This window comes from Neltuma alba, unplaced genomic scaffold, assembly GCF_004799145.2.
Source record: "Neltuma alba isolate B1F8T4 unplaced genomic scaffold, ASM479914v2 tig00004377_pilon, whole genome shotgun sequence".
NCBI classification, from domain to species: Eukaryota; Viridiplantae; Streptophyta; class Magnoliopsida; order Fabales; family Fabaceae; genus Neltuma; species Neltuma alba.
In genome coordinates this window covers 11,987-27,844 of record NW_021633681.1, presented here as the reverse complement: position 1 = coordinate 27,844, position 15,858 = coordinate 11,987, and the positions used below count along the sequence as shown (strand labels likewise).

At 33.7% G+C, this 15,858-nt stretch overlaps 3 protein-coding genes across 6 annotated transcripts; 2 read left to right on the top strand and 1 right to left on the bottom strand.

Moving 5' to 3' along the window:
* The first annotated feature begins 165 nt into the window (after nt 1–165).
* LOC114744502 (cysteine-rich receptor-like protein kinase 21) lies at nt 166–953 on the top strand. Its single transcript, XM_028932677.1, has 3 exons — nt 166–218; nt 402–555; nt 654–953. Exons 1-3 carry the CDS (start codon nt 166–168, stop codon nt 951–953), a joined length of 507 nt encoding a protein of 168 aa, XP_028788510.1.
* A 3,643-nt stretch (nt 954–4,596) lies between these two features.
* LOC114744547 (cysteine-rich receptor-like protein kinase 10) lies at nt 4,597–8,433 on the top strand. Its single transcript, XM_028932720.1, has 7 exons — nt 4,597–5,404; nt 6,434–6,574; nt 6,681–6,802; nt 6,893–7,103; nt 7,248–7,485; nt 7,676–7,820; nt 7,962–8,433. Exons 1-7 carry the CDS (start codon nt 4,597–4,599, stop codon nt 8,256–8,258), a joined length of 1,962 nt encoding a protein of 653 aa, XP_028788553.1. The 3' UTR covers nt 8,259–8,433.
* Nucleotides 8,434–8,890: 457 nt separating this feature from the next.
* On the bottom strand, nt 8,891–15,004 carry LOC114744538 (cysteine-rich receptor-like protein kinase 10). Of its 4 annotated transcripts, none has more exons than XM_028932707.1 (8): nt 13,705–15,001; nt 11,136–11,879; nt 10,838–10,978; nt 10,601–10,722; nt 10,291–10,501; nt 9,856–10,093; nt 9,514–9,676; nt 8,891–9,348 (listed from the first exon to the last, which is right to left on the bottom strand). In XM_028932707.1, exons 1-8 carry the CDS (start codon nt 14,573–14,575, stop codon nt 9,022–9,024), a joined length of 2,817 nt encoding a protein of 938 aa, XP_028788540.1. In that variant the 5' UTR covers nt 14,576–15,001; the 3' UTR covers nt 8,891–9,021. The 4 variants fall into 4 exon arrangements, with proteins under 4 accessions (XP_028788540.1, XP_028788539.1, XP_028788541.1 ...); XM_028932706.1 differs by having other exon boundaries at nt 11,127–11,879; nt 13,705–14,998; XM_028932708.1 differs by lacking the exons at nt 8,891–9,348; nt 9,856–10,093 and having other exon boundaries at nt 9,520–9,676; nt 11,127–11,879; nt 13,705–15,004.
* Between the last annotated feature and the right edge of the window lie 854 nt (nt 15,005–15,858).

The window sequence follows — 15,858 nt, the reverse complement described above, 5'->3', positions numbered from 1 at the left end:
TACACGGCACCTATGTGATTTGTGTCTTTACAGCCATTGCAATAATGATTGCCTACTTTTGCATTCAAGCTTTATTTGTGGTGTCAAACTCCGCAATTTCATCTTTCTATGGGAACCTCTAAACCATATTAATCATCATTTTCTGTGAAATTTGGCCTAGCTAGGATGGTTGCTATCAATGAAAATGAGGGAAATACAAGGAGAATTGTTGGAACATAGTAAGTTGTATCTCCTCTCTCATCAACATTTACGTTTATCTTGATATTGTTGAATAAGGAAAAATAAGTTTTTCTTAGGTGACACCAGAAGGTTTGCCTTCAATGCATCACTTTGAGCGTCAAAATTAATCTTATCTTCTAATGGATTAAATTTCATTATTGATATATTATTTTCTTTTTTAGTGGTTATATGCCTTCAGAATATGTGATGTTTGGGCCATATTCTGAAAAATCATATGTTTCTAGCTTTGGAGTTATAGTTTTAGAAATTATCAGTGGAAAGAAAAATGCAAGTTGTCATGATGAATCACAGTATGCTGATAGCCTCTTGAGCTATGTAAGTTATGATAATTCGTTTATTTCATTAATATTTCTTATGCAATCATCCTCATTTGATGAATGATTGAAATAATGAGTTTTACTTAATTGTTGCAGACGTGGAATCCAGGGAGTAATGAAAAGTTGTTCGAGATGTTGGATTCAAATCTAAAAGAAATGGAATGTTATAATGAAGTAAGCCGCTGCATCCAAATTGGATTGTTGTGTGTTCAAAGGCATCCAGATTCAAGACCTTCCATGGCTACAATTGTTTCATATCTGAGCAATGATTCAATTCAATTGCCACATCCACGGCAACCTGCTTTCTTTTTGCGTGCTCGAAGGGTAATCACTTCTGCAAGTAGAGAATATAGCTCGATTAATGAAATGTCTATGAGTGATTTCTTTCCTCGCTAGTTCCCAACTATACAAGCCTGCTGTGTATTATTTCATCTTCATCTTGGACACCAAGCTCCATTGCGGGTAACATTTAAATAACATAATAAGAGTTTTTATTAGATGTGTATATTTTAATTACTTTTGTTTAATTTCATTGTGCATAATATATACGTGATCTTTTCTTTTTAAGACAACAATAGGTGTTGCTACTAGTTTATAAGCACATTCTGAAAAGTGCGGGTCAAATGATAATAGGGACGACCAGGAAAAGTTGTCATCAACAGGAGAAAATAATGAGAATAACACCCAACAAGAGCAAAACCAACGTTGGTTTAAACTCAAGGAAAAAGCTCATTGTTTTGTGTGGAAATATATACTCCTCCGGTCCTTAATATAAGACCCATTTAACTAATTTGATTAGATTAAGGAAGTTAGGTAAGTTAGTTAATTATAAAAAATGTGACATGTTTTTTCTAAAACACCATACTCATCTTTCTTAATATCTTTTCTCTCTCTTCTACTTGATTATGGTTGAGGGAACATCTATAGGGGTAATTTAGAGAAAATTAATAAATATGAGAAATGGGTCTTATATTTAAGACCAAAATCAACTCAATAATTGGGTCTTATATTAAAGACCGGAGGAGTATTACAAATTTCCATCAATGGCGAGCTACCTGACTACTCTAACTTATTGGCTTAAAGCTACACCATGTATCATTAGGAGCATCATCTGCTTCTAAACCCAATCCCAAGCTCACAACGTTGTCTCTGCAACCATTTTTAACCCTTCTTCTTCTGTAAATGCTGGCATCAACAAAACTAGCAAGGCCTCGAACATCAATCTGGGTCTCATCTCATGATCGGGACTATAGATAATATTATAAATTTCTCCGATATATCTTTTTACTGTTCTTTTTCCCATTTTGTGGAGCCTAGCTAGCTCCACACCTTCATAATTTGATCCATTCAAACACGGCTTCTAGTCTTCGGCACCACTAGGAAACAGATATATGCAGTGGAGCCACAATCATAACAATCGCTTGTGATTGACGACCTTTCGCCCTTGGATGAAGGTAAAACGTCAATAAAAATAATTCAACAATTATTAGCTTGTTTGACCAAGTCCATTAGAATCCATTTTCATACTTGTTTCTTCGTCTTTTTGTCGATAATACTACTGGATCATGTGCCGGCATCTTAATATCATGATTGCGTCACTGGTTGTTTTTTTTTTTTTGGGTCCGTATCTGATTAGTTCTTTGACTAAGAATTAATATCTTTAATTAGATGGGATAATTAATCTCTGGGTCTTTATAGTTTCATCTTATTTTTAATTAGGTCACTATAAAGTTTTTTTTTAATCATGTTCTTTTACTTTCACGTGTTTTTAATTAGGCCCCTTCATTTTTTTTATTAGGTCCTTATAGTTTCACTTATTTTTTAATAAGATCCGTTGTAGTTTTAAAAAAACTGTTTATTAACTTTATTCCTTAAAATTAATTTCATTTTAAATTAATAATTATATAATTGGATAAAATAATTAATATAATCATTTTGTAATTAATAATTAATCAGAATAATCAATTATACTTAACTATAAATTATTTATACTTATATTCTAATTTTAGAAAATTTTATTATTACAATTTGAATTTTATAATTATAAAAATTAGAATTGAAAAATAAATAATATATATGTTTAACTAAAAATTTAAAAGAATATTAATATAAGATTGTTATAATAATTTATTATTTATAGAATAAAGAATAAAAACTACAAAGACCTGATTAAAAATAAAGTAAAACAATAAGGACCTGATAAAAAAAAGTATAAGGACCTTATTAAAAACATATGAAAATATAAGGACTTGATAAAAGAAAAAAACAATTATAAGAACTTCATAAAAAATCGGTTGAAACGATAAGGTCTTGCATATTAATTATCTCTAATTAGATTATTGCTTATATATAATTCGGCAGAGACAGTATCAAGAAAGTTACTCTTAATAAGTTTATAATTAATGTATAGTTTGTTTAATCAACGCACTAGTTGCCAAGGATACCTGCACTGTGTAAACTAGTACCGAATTTTGACCCCTAAAAAAAAAAAAAACATACTAGTACCGGATGACGCCTTTTGGAGCCTTCTTCTTGGATGACACATTAGGATGCACCATAAACTAACATTACTCATTATTTGTTATCGAAAACAACACTTTCATTTAATTAATTTCTGAAAATTTAAAAGAAAAACTGAGGATGGACTATAATATTATGCTATATTATTTAATTTCAATGGCGTGTGTAGCTGAATTGGTTTTATTTGGAGCCATCTTATCAAAATATCTTTTAGGCAGATGCGTACGATGTATGTGTGCTTCAATATAATTAATAATGTCGTGTAGATGACAAGTCTTGGGGTTTTCTCTTTGGATGATACCTTATGATGTGCCATTAGCTAATTAATATTGCTCATTTATATGTCATTGAAAACAACATTTTCATTTTAATTTTATTTCTCAAAATAAAAAACTTGAGGATGGACTATCGGATCAAGTTGGATAGACTTTGGAGCCTTCTTTTTGGATGACACCTAATTAGGATGTGCCATTAACTAATATTCAAAACAACATTTTCTTTTAGTTTCCCAAAATAAAAAAAATTAAAGATGGACTATATAATTCCGCACTAGCTATATTATTTCATTTGCTGGTCAAGCTGAATTGGCTTTGGAGCATTCTCAAAAGATTTTCGAGGTCAACTGCCGTGTATGTACGCTTTAATTAAGAAAGTCGTGTGATAAATAGTTGGGAAAATAAGAATTTTTCTAATTATCAGATGAAAATGAACACATATTAATGTAACTATTTCAATATTATGAATGAATATTGGGTATTATGTTTGGAAAATGAACAAAAAAAGGGTATCATTAAAAGACAGAGAATAGAATGAATTACATCTTTATAATATGAATTAATTAAATACGTACGAAGACAATATCAATTTGTAATAAATCATTAATGAGATGGTAAAAACTGGGTATGATAGGATGGTTTTCCTGTATTTTTCTATGATATAATATAATGTATAAACAGTTAAAGGAAAAATAACTAGGTGAGAAAAAATCGCTTTTGGTTTATTATGAGTTTTTATTGAAATAAAAGTTTTGAATGGCGGTATTTTATTGATCTTTTGGTTTATTTGGATCCGCAGAATGACACGAGCAAGTGATGTTGCTGGTTTAAAAAAAAAAAAAAAGATGTTGGCTGTATTTTATTGATCTTTGGGAGTATTAATTTAAAAATTTCTGTGTGCGCTTCCATGAAATTGATAGCTATAGATGATCTAAAAAAATCTTTCTAGATCTTTAGTTAAAACAAAAACTGTAGAAAATTTTGGAATACTCATTTTTCCTTCCGAGATGACTGAAAGAAACCTGATAAGAAAGCAAAGCTTGACTTGGCCTTTGAGTTGCGTCAACCTTGTCTGTATCATCATCGGTTAAACTGACCCCCTTTCGCTGCCATTACGATGCCCTTGCTCCTCCGGCGGCCCACTTGCCATCAAAATTCACTTAATCATAAAATTAAACTCAAACTATAAAGCATTATCCTCATCTCAAACGCCATCAATAACATACCCTTCACCCTTAATTGTCATGACCTTCAACATTATAATTTTGTCACTCTTCTTCTTCATTGGCTTCCTCTTCAATTCTTCTTCTGCTCAAGTCATAGGTCGTAATGATCTTTACCCTCAGTGCTCCACCCGCAGTAACTTCACTGCCAATAGTACCTTCGACTCTAACCTCAAAACTCTCTTTTCTTCCTTAACTTCCAACAAAACCGCCAACCTCGACTTCTACAACACCACCGTTGGCCGCGGCGGCGAGACCATATACGGCCTCTTCATGTGCCGGGGTGACGTCAACCAAGACATATGCCGCCATTGCGTAGCTAACTCAACCCTACAGGTAGGTTCCGTATGCCGATTTTCGAAGGAGGCCGTAAACTGGCGCGATCAATGCTTGGTTCGCTATTCCGATCGCAACTTCTTCTCCACCGTCAATACGAGGCCTAGACTCCGAATGTTGAACCCTAACAATGTCTCGAATCAGGCAGGATTCATGAACGTATTGACGATTATTATGAACCAGACGGCGGATGAGGCTTCCAAGTCTGCCGTGATGAAGAAGAAGTTTAAGACGAACGCGGTGACGGTACAGTTTCAAACTCTGTACGTTCTGGTTCAGTGCACGCCTGACCTTTCGTCGGCGGATTGCAGAAGGTGTCTGAGCGGAGTGATTGGGGACTTCAGATGGTGTTGTGATGGGAAGATCGGAGGAAGAGTGCTATATCCAAGTTGCCTCGCTCGTTATGAGTTGTATCAGTTCTTTAATTCTTCAACGCCTCTTCGGCCAGTAACGCTGTCGCCTCCTCCGGCTCTACTTTCTCCTCCAAATCCTGGTAAGCTTCATAATTACATGCTTTTCTGATTTCTTTTTTCTAATTAACTAAATTAGAGTAAATCTATTCACGAAAAAGATTAATTACATACGCTGATTTTGGGACCAAAATAGTTATTTCAGAACACGACATTAAAGCAGAAGAACAGGGAATCTCTTCGCCCTTATAAATGCGCGCACACGGTGACTCGTATGATACCCACAAAAAAAAAAAATTATTGTTATTTTAAAAATTTTTGAGGGGTAGGGAGGTGGGAGGAGACTATTCGTCTATGAAATTACTATAAATGACAACAAAAAATAAATCACTATAAATATTATTTACAAAAACATATATACTTTCCATCTAATTATAAAATTTTGTTTTCAAAAGTCTCATGCTCATGACCAATTAATGATTTAGTTTCTTATAGATTTTTTTGTTGGGTATATGAAAGATACGTATATATAGATTGAGGACAGAGTCAAAGAAGTAAAAGAAATAATTTTAATTTTTGATGGAAGTAAAAGGTAGAAATTAAATAGCGTATCATTTTGTTCATAAAATAAAGACCCCGAAACTTATTAAGAAGTTTAAACGTATTTTTTCTGAAAAATATGTATTTGAGATATTTTAAAATATCAAGGGAGGAAGACGAAAATTTATAGGGGAAGCATTTATTCGCTGAAAGTAATAATCTTATTTTAAATATTTTAACATTTAAATTACTTAATAAATTTTATATCCACGAAAAGCCGGTCCCTGCAACTCAGTTTCGAATCATGAGTGAAGAGAATCATATGCGAATGCGAAAAGCAGAAACAACTTCGCTTTTGCCGATTTTGCGTTTTGGTGTTCCGCCGACGCCAGTTTGGGGTACTTCAAATGATTCATATTGGATTCTGTTCACACATGACTCAAAAAATTGACTTGCTTGGAGGTTAATAAAGACTCAAATGGCTTTTAGCTCTAGCTTCAATATATACGCTAATTATTTAGAGACATGGTGATAAGGAGTGACATTGAGACGCGGAAATATTCTATATACAGTAAAAAGGAAAAGGCGATTGAGGACTATTTTGATAGCTGTGGCTTCTCCTGTTGGTGCTATGATACTTTTATGCTTCGCCTACTATTTATCAAAGAATCAGATAAAGAAGATACGTATGGCTTTTCTCATGCGAAAGTACTGTAAGTAATTTTCATTCCATCTCTTCACTACTCACACAGTTTGTCTAGCTAGTTGGAGAGTGGCGATACTTCTCGTATGCTTTAATATCTTGGTTTATTTGTCTAGTTGGAAGCGAAAGCAACACTTTAGAGCCTCTGCAATTCAGTTTGGCTACGATTGAAGCAGCGACAAATAAGTTTTCAAAGCAAACTAGTTTAGGTCGGGGTGGATTTGGACAAGTTTACAAGGTGAGAAATGCTATCGATGTGTAAATATGATGATATTTATAGTATTGGTTATATTGTTTTCCTGTTTAATTTAATCAACTATGACTTCAGGGCATTCTTTCAAATGGCCAAGAGATAGCTGTAAAAAGACTTTCGAAAAGTTCTGGCCAAGGAGCAGAAGAATTTAAGAATGAAGTTTTGCTAATAGCCACGCTCCAGCATAGAAATCTGGTGGCCTTGCTGGGATTTTGCATAGAAGAGCAAGAGAAAATTCTCATTTATGAATATGTTCCCAACAAAAGTCTTGATTGCTTCCTGTTTGGTTAGACTCTTCTAAACTCATTTTAACTGTTATTAATCATTTGACATTCGCTCTCTCATATATGCTAAAGTTAATTACTTTTTTTCAATTATCTTTATTTAATTTGTCAGTCTAGTCATTAACGATAGCTTTATATATGTATAGGTTCTCAAGAAAGCAAAGTGTTAAATTGGCAGGAACGTCACAAAATTATCGGAGGAGTTGCTAGAGGAATTCTTTACCTTCATGACTATTCTCGAGTTAAAATTATACATCGTGATCTCAGACCTAGTAATATTTTGTTAGATGATGAAATAAATCCAAAAATTTCAGATTTTGACATGGCTAGGATGGTTGGATTCAATGAAATTGAAGGAAATACCAAAAAAATTGTTGGAACATAGTAAGTTATAAGGTTTTTCCTTCAAACTCTTTTACCTCTATCATGGTATGGTTGAATAAATAAAAATAAGCTTTTATGATAAGCGGACATAAAAGTTCGTCTTTCATTTTTTTTTCCCATTTGAAATGTCCAAATGTGTTGCTTGTTAGCTACCAGAAAAAGACTTATGATTGACATTTTTATTTTTCAGTGGTTATATGTCTCCAGAATATGTAATGTTTGGACAATATTCTGAAAAATCAGATACTTTTAGTTTCGGAGTGATAGTATTAGAAATTATTAGTGGAAAGAAGATCACAAGTTCTCCTTATCAATCTCATGGCCTCCTAAACTATGTAAGTTAATTATTGTAATGTGTTTATTACACTAATATTTCTTATGCAATTGTCTCAAACTTGAGAGAGATTATTTAACATATTGTGTGAGGTATTTAAAGGGTGGTGATTAAAATAGCTAAGTTTACTGAATTGTTGCAGGCTTGGAATCAGTGGAAGGAAGAAAAGGTATTAGAGATTTTGGATTCAAATCTAAGTGAATGTGAATCGTTGAATGAAGTGAACAAGTGCATCCAAATTGGGTTGTTATGCGTTCAAGAAAATCCAGAAGCAAGGCCTTCCATGGCTACAGTTGTTTCATATCTTAGCAATGATTCACTTCAATTGCCATTTCCACAAGAACCTGCTTTCTTTCTGGAGGGCCAAATGGAGCTTATTAATACTGAAAGTAAAGATTCTACTAACGAAATGTCTATAAGTGAATTCTATCCTCGGTAGGATGAGGCTTTTATTTCATCTTGTCCTTTGCCACCAAGACTCAATTTGGTACCTTGTTATTCAGAGAACAAGTATTTTTATGTTATTGTACCCAAATGATGAGATTCAACATAAATGGTAATGTTGATATTATTATTCAATAATATATTTTCCAATAAAAGGGTGATGATTAAAATAATTAGCTAGACTTAATTGTTACAGGCTTGTAATCGGTGGGGGGATGAAAAGTTGTCAGAGATATAGGATTCAAGGATAAATATTTAATTCAGATTATATAATGAAGTGATTAGTACATCGTCGGGTTGTTTTGCATGCAAGAAAATCCAAATGCAAAGCCTTTGTGCCTGGCTACAATTGTTTTATATCACAGCAATTATTTAACTCAGTTGTCACTTCCAGAGCAACTTTTTTTTTTCCCAATCGTCAAATGGAGCTTACCAATTGATTTGTAAGTAAAGAATCATGCTCTACAAATGAAGTCTCGTTGAGTGAATTTTTTCCTCACCAGTACAATCCTTTTATTTCTGCTTTTTTTAAACACAGATGCTCTGTTTGGTATCTACGAGATAAAAGTATTGCACAAATTAAATACAAAGATAGAGCCTCTTAAATGGATGGCAGAAGAAAAAAGGGGCCAAAAACAAATCCAAATCTGAAATGGTCAAATTTATATTGTTATTGCACAAATATTTTAAAAACAAAATACAAACCATCAATTCCCAGAGTAGAGAAAAACAAAAGTTGAAGTCTGATCTACTCCGATCTAACGAGGAAATAGTGTACTCTTCGACATTTCATTGATGGAATATTGATTGTGGTTGGCAAGCTGACCCTCCATACTTGTAGTGGTTGCTACTGGTTCCATTTGACTATGTATGAAGAATGCTGGCTCTTGAGGAATTGGTAGTTGAATTGAATCATTACTTAGATATTGAACAACTTCATTCATGGAAGGCCTTACTTCTGGATTTCCTTGAACACACAACAAGCCGATATGGACGCATCTGATTATTTCACTGTGTGACCCAGCTTCCGTCAGATTTGGATCCAACATCTCTATCAATTTTTCGTCCCTCCAATGCTTCCAAGCCTGCCATTATGTCAAATCATTAATTCAAAATAGGGCCCCTGCTATTAATTTGATTATAGAATATTGTTAACATAAGCTCCAATGACTGCCTTGATGCTTGTAAATATGACCACGACGAAAGGTATGAGATGATTATTTGAGAAAAATTGAAAGTTTCATACTCACATTACTTAATAGTCCATCAGCATATTGAGATTCAGGATATTGACGATGAGAATTTATATTCTTCTTTCCACTAATGATTTCTAAAACCATCACCCCAAAGCTGAAAACATCTGATTTTTCAGAAAATAGTCCAAACTTAATATATTCTGGAGACATATAACCCCTGCAATAAATATATAAAATAACAAATAAATATATCAATATATCTTAGAATATTAGCACCAATCAATTTGAGCAAAATCTTATGCTAGTATTTAAATTCAATAGCAAAGTACACATGCAAGATACACATGTACCTCTAGAGAAAGACAAAAATAGAAGAAAACGAGAGAAAGAACTTACAATGTTCCAACAATTCTATTTGTGTTTCCCCTAGTTTCATTAATGCCAACCATTCTTGCAAGGCCAAAATCAGAAATTTTTGGATTCATCTCATCATCTAACAATATGTTGCTAGGTTTGAGATCTCGATGTATTACTTTAAGACGTGAATGTTCATGGAGATAAAGAATTCCTCGAGCAATTCCTCCTATAATTTTATGACACTCAAGCCATTTTAACGTTCTTGGCTTTTGTGAACCTATTCATAATTAAATTACTTTATGAGTATTGAATTGAATGACAGGTACATTCACCTCCAAGAGTAATGAAAGAATAGATAGTACTACTTTTAGTCCTAATTATAAGACCTCGTTTGTAGTCTACAAACAATGTCTTATAACTAGAACTAGAGGTAGTGTATGAATTAAAAAAATTGAAAAAAATGGAGAGACAAACCAAATAAAAAGTAATCCAGACTCTTGTTGGGAACATATTCATAAACAAGTATTTTTTCTTCGTCTTTCAGGCAAAATCCTAATAGTGCCACCAGGTTTCTATGTTGAAGTTTGGCAATTAATAGAACCTCATTCTTGAATTCTAATAAGCCCTGACTAGAATTTTCTGACAATCTCTTTACAGCTATTTTGCTGCCATCGGGAAGAATGCCCTGAAATCATAAATAGTCAGACAATGAGGGGGTGGGAAATACTTGCAATTAATGATATACACAAGCACACACGTGGATTTGATCGCATAATTAAGTTACCTTGAAGACTTCTCCAAATCCACCTTTGCCTATTCTATTTTCAGTTGAGAACTTATCTGTTGCAGCTTCAATTGTTGCCAAATTGAACTGCAATGACTCTAACATGGCTCCTTCACTTCCAACTATAGATATAGGTACATTTCAAGGTAAGTACACTACAACAACATAGTTTTTCTCACAGTTGACTGAGTTTTCTTTCTTGTTTTTTCAAGGGAAGAAAAAAAAAAGCATACATACAGTTTTTCTTCAGAATCTCCTTATAGCTCTTGCTCCTTTTTCTCTGCCAGTAATAGTAGCCGAAACAAAGGAGCATGATTGAGCCAATAGTGACAGACACCACCGCTATTATAATTGTTCGTGAGTGGTCGTTATCTTCTCCTGAGTAAATTAAATGGGTGTGTACATTCCACAGACAAGAAATGGAGAAGATTTGTGAGCACAAAATTGAGAGCGAATTAAGAATATCAATTTGCATTTAGTTAACTATATCTCTGTAAGAAAAATGATTAGATCGCAATTACTTTACCTGGATTTCCTGGGGGACCTGTATCATCTGGGGGATACGCAGGTGGCACCGAAACAACATTTTTACTGTCATTATAAAATATGTACGATTCAAACCTCAAGTTGCAGCTAGGATTCATGACCTGTCCTCCTTTCTTTGCAGAACAACATGACATGATATTTTGCAAAGCACCTTGTAGACATTTTCTGCAGTCTTGGCTGGACAGGTTTGGAGTACATTGTGCAAGAGTATACAACGTTTTCAACTCTAAATCGCTGGATTTTGTGTTTGTCTCAAAATTTTTCACTCCTACACTCTCTGATGAGTTCGTCGTTGCCGCCACTAGATCATTCAATGTATTCCCTAACAGCCGATTGAAGGTCTTTGTTTCGTTTTCAAGCATATCCCCACCGGGTTTTGTATATACAGGCAGTGTGTCCAGGGTAGAGAGGAAAAAGCGATTGGAATAGCGAAGCATACACAAATCATACCATATGATAGCCTCCTTTGAATTGGGACACGAAAAGTTTAGTTGCTCGATTCCCTCATTGACGCATTCATGGCAGAGCTCAAGGGGCACATCTCCCCGACACATGAAGAGGCCGTTGATGGTGTCCGGCTTGTTTCCGACGCTGGTGCTGTAGAATCCTTTGTTTTTGGTGTCGTTGGATGCCTTGGAGAGTTGTTGAGTGAGATTTCTGAGGTTGTTTAGGTACTGATCGTCGGCTTCGGTGGTCGAGCAGTTGCTGCCTGTAAGATCAGGACGTCCAAGCCCTGTTTAACAACAGAAACAAATTGTTCAGGATTAAGTCATTTTTTTTGGGCACAGAAAGGGGCCGAAGCCCAAAAACATCAAATAAAAACCAAGACCAAAAGAAAAGTCAAAAGCTCATCCCGCCTCCTTCCAGGTCCATGCCTGTTTGTCAACCTCAAAAGCTTCTGCTATTTCTGTAGGTATGTCTTCAAACACGCGTTGAGTCTCCCTCCAGTGAAAATGACCAAAATTAACTAAATAAATAAATTCGCAAAAATGTATCTCTCCTTTGACTTTAATCCTTAGTTTGTAAAATGCAAATCAGTAACAACAATTCAAAGTTTGCGTGTATATAAATTTAAGGGATAATTAATATATAAGTCCTTATAGTTTCAACTGGTTTTTAATTAGGTCCTTATAATTTTTTTTCTTTTTTTCAGGTCCTTATACTTTCATGTATTTTTAATCAAGTCCTTATAATTTTTTTTCTTTTTATCAGGTCCTTATTGTTTTACTTTGTTTTTAATTAGATCCTTGTAGTTTTTATTCTTTACTTTACAAATAATAAAATTTTAAAAATAATAAATTATTGTAACAATCTTATGTTAATGTTCTTTTAAATTTTTAGTTAAACAAATATATTATTTATTTTCAATTCGAATTTTTATAATTATAAAATTCAAATTATAATAATAAATTTTTCTAAAATTAAAATATGATTATAAATAATTTATATTTAAGTATAATTATTATTCTGATTATTTATTAATTACTAAATGATTATATTAATTATTTTGTCCAATTATATAATTATTAATTTAAAAATGAAATTAATTTTAAAGAATAAAGTTAATAAATAATTTTTTAAAAACTACAAAGCACCTAATTAAAAAATAAGCGAAACTATAAGGACCTGATAAAAAGAAAAAAAAATAGAAGGACCTGATTAAAAACACATGAAAGTAAAAGGATATGATAAAAAGAAAAAATTTTATAAGGACCTAATTAAAAATCAGATGAAACTATAAGGACCTGAAGATTAATTATCCCTAAATTTAATACTCCTCTTATCCTTAATGTGAGATATAATTGACTAATTTTAATAGATTAAGAATATTGATTAAATTAATTAATACTATTTTTTTAAAACACTTTAAGTATCTTTTTTAATTTTCTTCCTCCCTCTCCTATTTAATTATTGTGAGGAGAATATCAACAGAATTAATTTGAAAAAAAATTGATAAGATCTTATATATAAAATCAATGTTAACTCTTTAATTAGGTCTTATAAGGATTGAAGGAGTACTAAGCAAACATATAATCAATCCCCACAAAAACACCAAGTTATCGTGGGTAACAAATTATGTAATTTTTATGAAAATCAAAATTGATTGCTTTAATGTTGGAATGTGAGATTGAAAAGAACGCGTGACACGGTGACAGAAAAACCATATGGAAAAGCTTTTCAATATCTTTTCGTGGGGTCTCGATGATAATAGTTACCGTGCATTCCCTAAAAGAGAAGAGGAAAACGGTATTGATATTTATTCTTTTTTTATTTTTAATTTGGTATATATGTTTTTCTCTCTCAATTAAATCATTTAATTTTATTTTTTTTAGTAATATTAGCTCCTATAACTTTATTCTATTAGCATTTCTAGTTTTTATACAAGAGTTAATGAATAAAGCAAATTAAATTAAAGACTTAATTAAAAGAAAAAACACATAAATAATAAATTGAAAATTGAAAAACGTGAAGGGAATCTCTTTCTCCTCATCTTCTTCTCCTTGTTTTTCTTTTGATGCCGTGCAAAGAAAAGCAAAGAAAGAAAATAGTGACATCACCTTCAGATGCAGTGGAGGGAGGCTGGTCGCCCTTGTAATAAAATCGGTCTTCTCCGAATCTCAAACCGCAGCTCGGATTCTGAATTCTTCCTCTGCGTGTAGTATTTTCTTTTGGAAGAAGATTCATGATGCCATATAGACACTTGCTGCAGAATTGTTGGGACAGATTCGGCGTGCACTGTACAAGAGTGTACAGCGATCCCCCACTAAAGTTTGCTTCTTTCGCTGCAAATTTCTTGGCACCTGACGTTGCTGCCTCCACCACCGCATCATTCAACGTCTTATTTAATTCTGCGTATGCCTCTGGGTTTGAATTATTCCTTGTCGGCCTCACGTCCTCCATCCTTGTTTGATTTCTGTCATATGGATGGGATGGAATCTGGCTGCATGATGATGATGGGTTAAGAGTACAGCTGGTTATCGGGACCACGTCCACCAACCGGCTGCTAACTCTAGGCAGTTGATCGAGGGTGGAGAAGAAAGAACGATCGGAATAGCGGAGGGAGCACTGGTCGTACCAGATGACTGCCTCTTTGTTGTAGGGACATTCTGAGGCTATTCGATTTATGGCATCCTGAACGCAATCTCGACAGACCTGAATGGGGACGTCACCTCGGCACATGAACTCGCCATATACGACGTCGGCATAGCTGGTGTTGAAAAATTCGGGAGTATCACCGCCGGCGGCCTTTTTATACAAGATACCGAAGAGAGTGTTAAGGTTGAACTGGTAGGGGCTATTGGAAGTGAAGTTTTTATTGGTTGTGCAGTTGTGGTCAAAGTAAGCAGGGCTGTCAACTTCAGAAGAAGCCAGATCGAAGGAGGAGAGAAGCAGAAAGCAGGATAGCAGTTTCAGAAATGGCATATCCATCTTCCTGCCCAATGCTTCTGCGTGCGTCTTCACGGCTTCAGCTAAATAAAGTTGTCACGCGGTTGGACCTCTAACGCTACAACCGCATCTTCCCTGTTCTTCCCTTCTCATTATTGTTACTATTATTTTCCTACTGATTCTTAAGTTTTAAATGAAACGAGAAGTACTTTCTATTGTTTATATATGATATTCCCCCCCCCCCCAAAAAAAAGCCAATTTATGTTCTTTGTAAAATATTAAAATTACAAAACTGAAACATTTCATGAGCAGTAATATATCATAATGTCTTCCATTTCACATGCAGAATAAAGCTGATAATAAAAGGCAAAAGGGGAAAAGGACCAAATTAGAAAGATAGGGGTATTAAAGGCGTGGGCCATTAGAGGCCAGTAATTATTCACGGAAGCGGAATTTCCGGATGATTTTCATTTGCCAATGTGAAAAGGTTCACGATGCCAAGACTTTGCCAATGATTTCCATATTGAGTGTTTTTGGATCCAAAAAGGCAAGAACCAAGATTTATGATTTACAAAACAAGAGGAGACAAGAGAGAGAGAGCAGTTAAGATGCTGTGTTTTTACCGGTTTTAATTTGAAGCAAGTATAGCATTTAGGATCATGATCTTTCTCATGTAAGAAATCAGCACATTAGATGACAGTCCGAGTAATCATATTCTTTACCCTCAATGGATGATTAGTTCTGCCATCTACCATTACAAATTAATGGAAGAAGTGTTTTGCAGTAATTGAAGAAGGAAGTGTAAGCGAGGACCTTGTTGCAGCCATTGCTTACAAAGATAAGAAAACTTATATTGTCCACAAAAATAAAGGGCAATAAGACGATTCATATTCATAATGCACCGTCATTTTTAGCAATGTCTCACCACCAAAAAAAATGAAAAAGGTGGAAAAATCAATCACCAAAGCTTATTATAAGCAATTGAGAACACACACGCACACACTTATATATAAGAAAACCAACGTAGCCTCTTAATGGACATCAGAATAAAACAGGGGGCCGATTGAAAAAATAATCCAAATTTAAAACAACTAAATTGTTATTGTAATAGATTTTCATTCAAAGACTACTAAGGAGAAATGTTCAGCTAAGAATAATAAATTCAATTTAAATTCTAGTTATTAGTTTTTTTACCACATATATAATGCCTCCGATTTTAATTATAAAATTTACTTTGTAATATGATTTACACTACAAACTAGCTAGATCTTACAGTTAGAGTTTTTCCCCCAAATATCTGTTTTAGGTATGCGTAACTTTCTTGA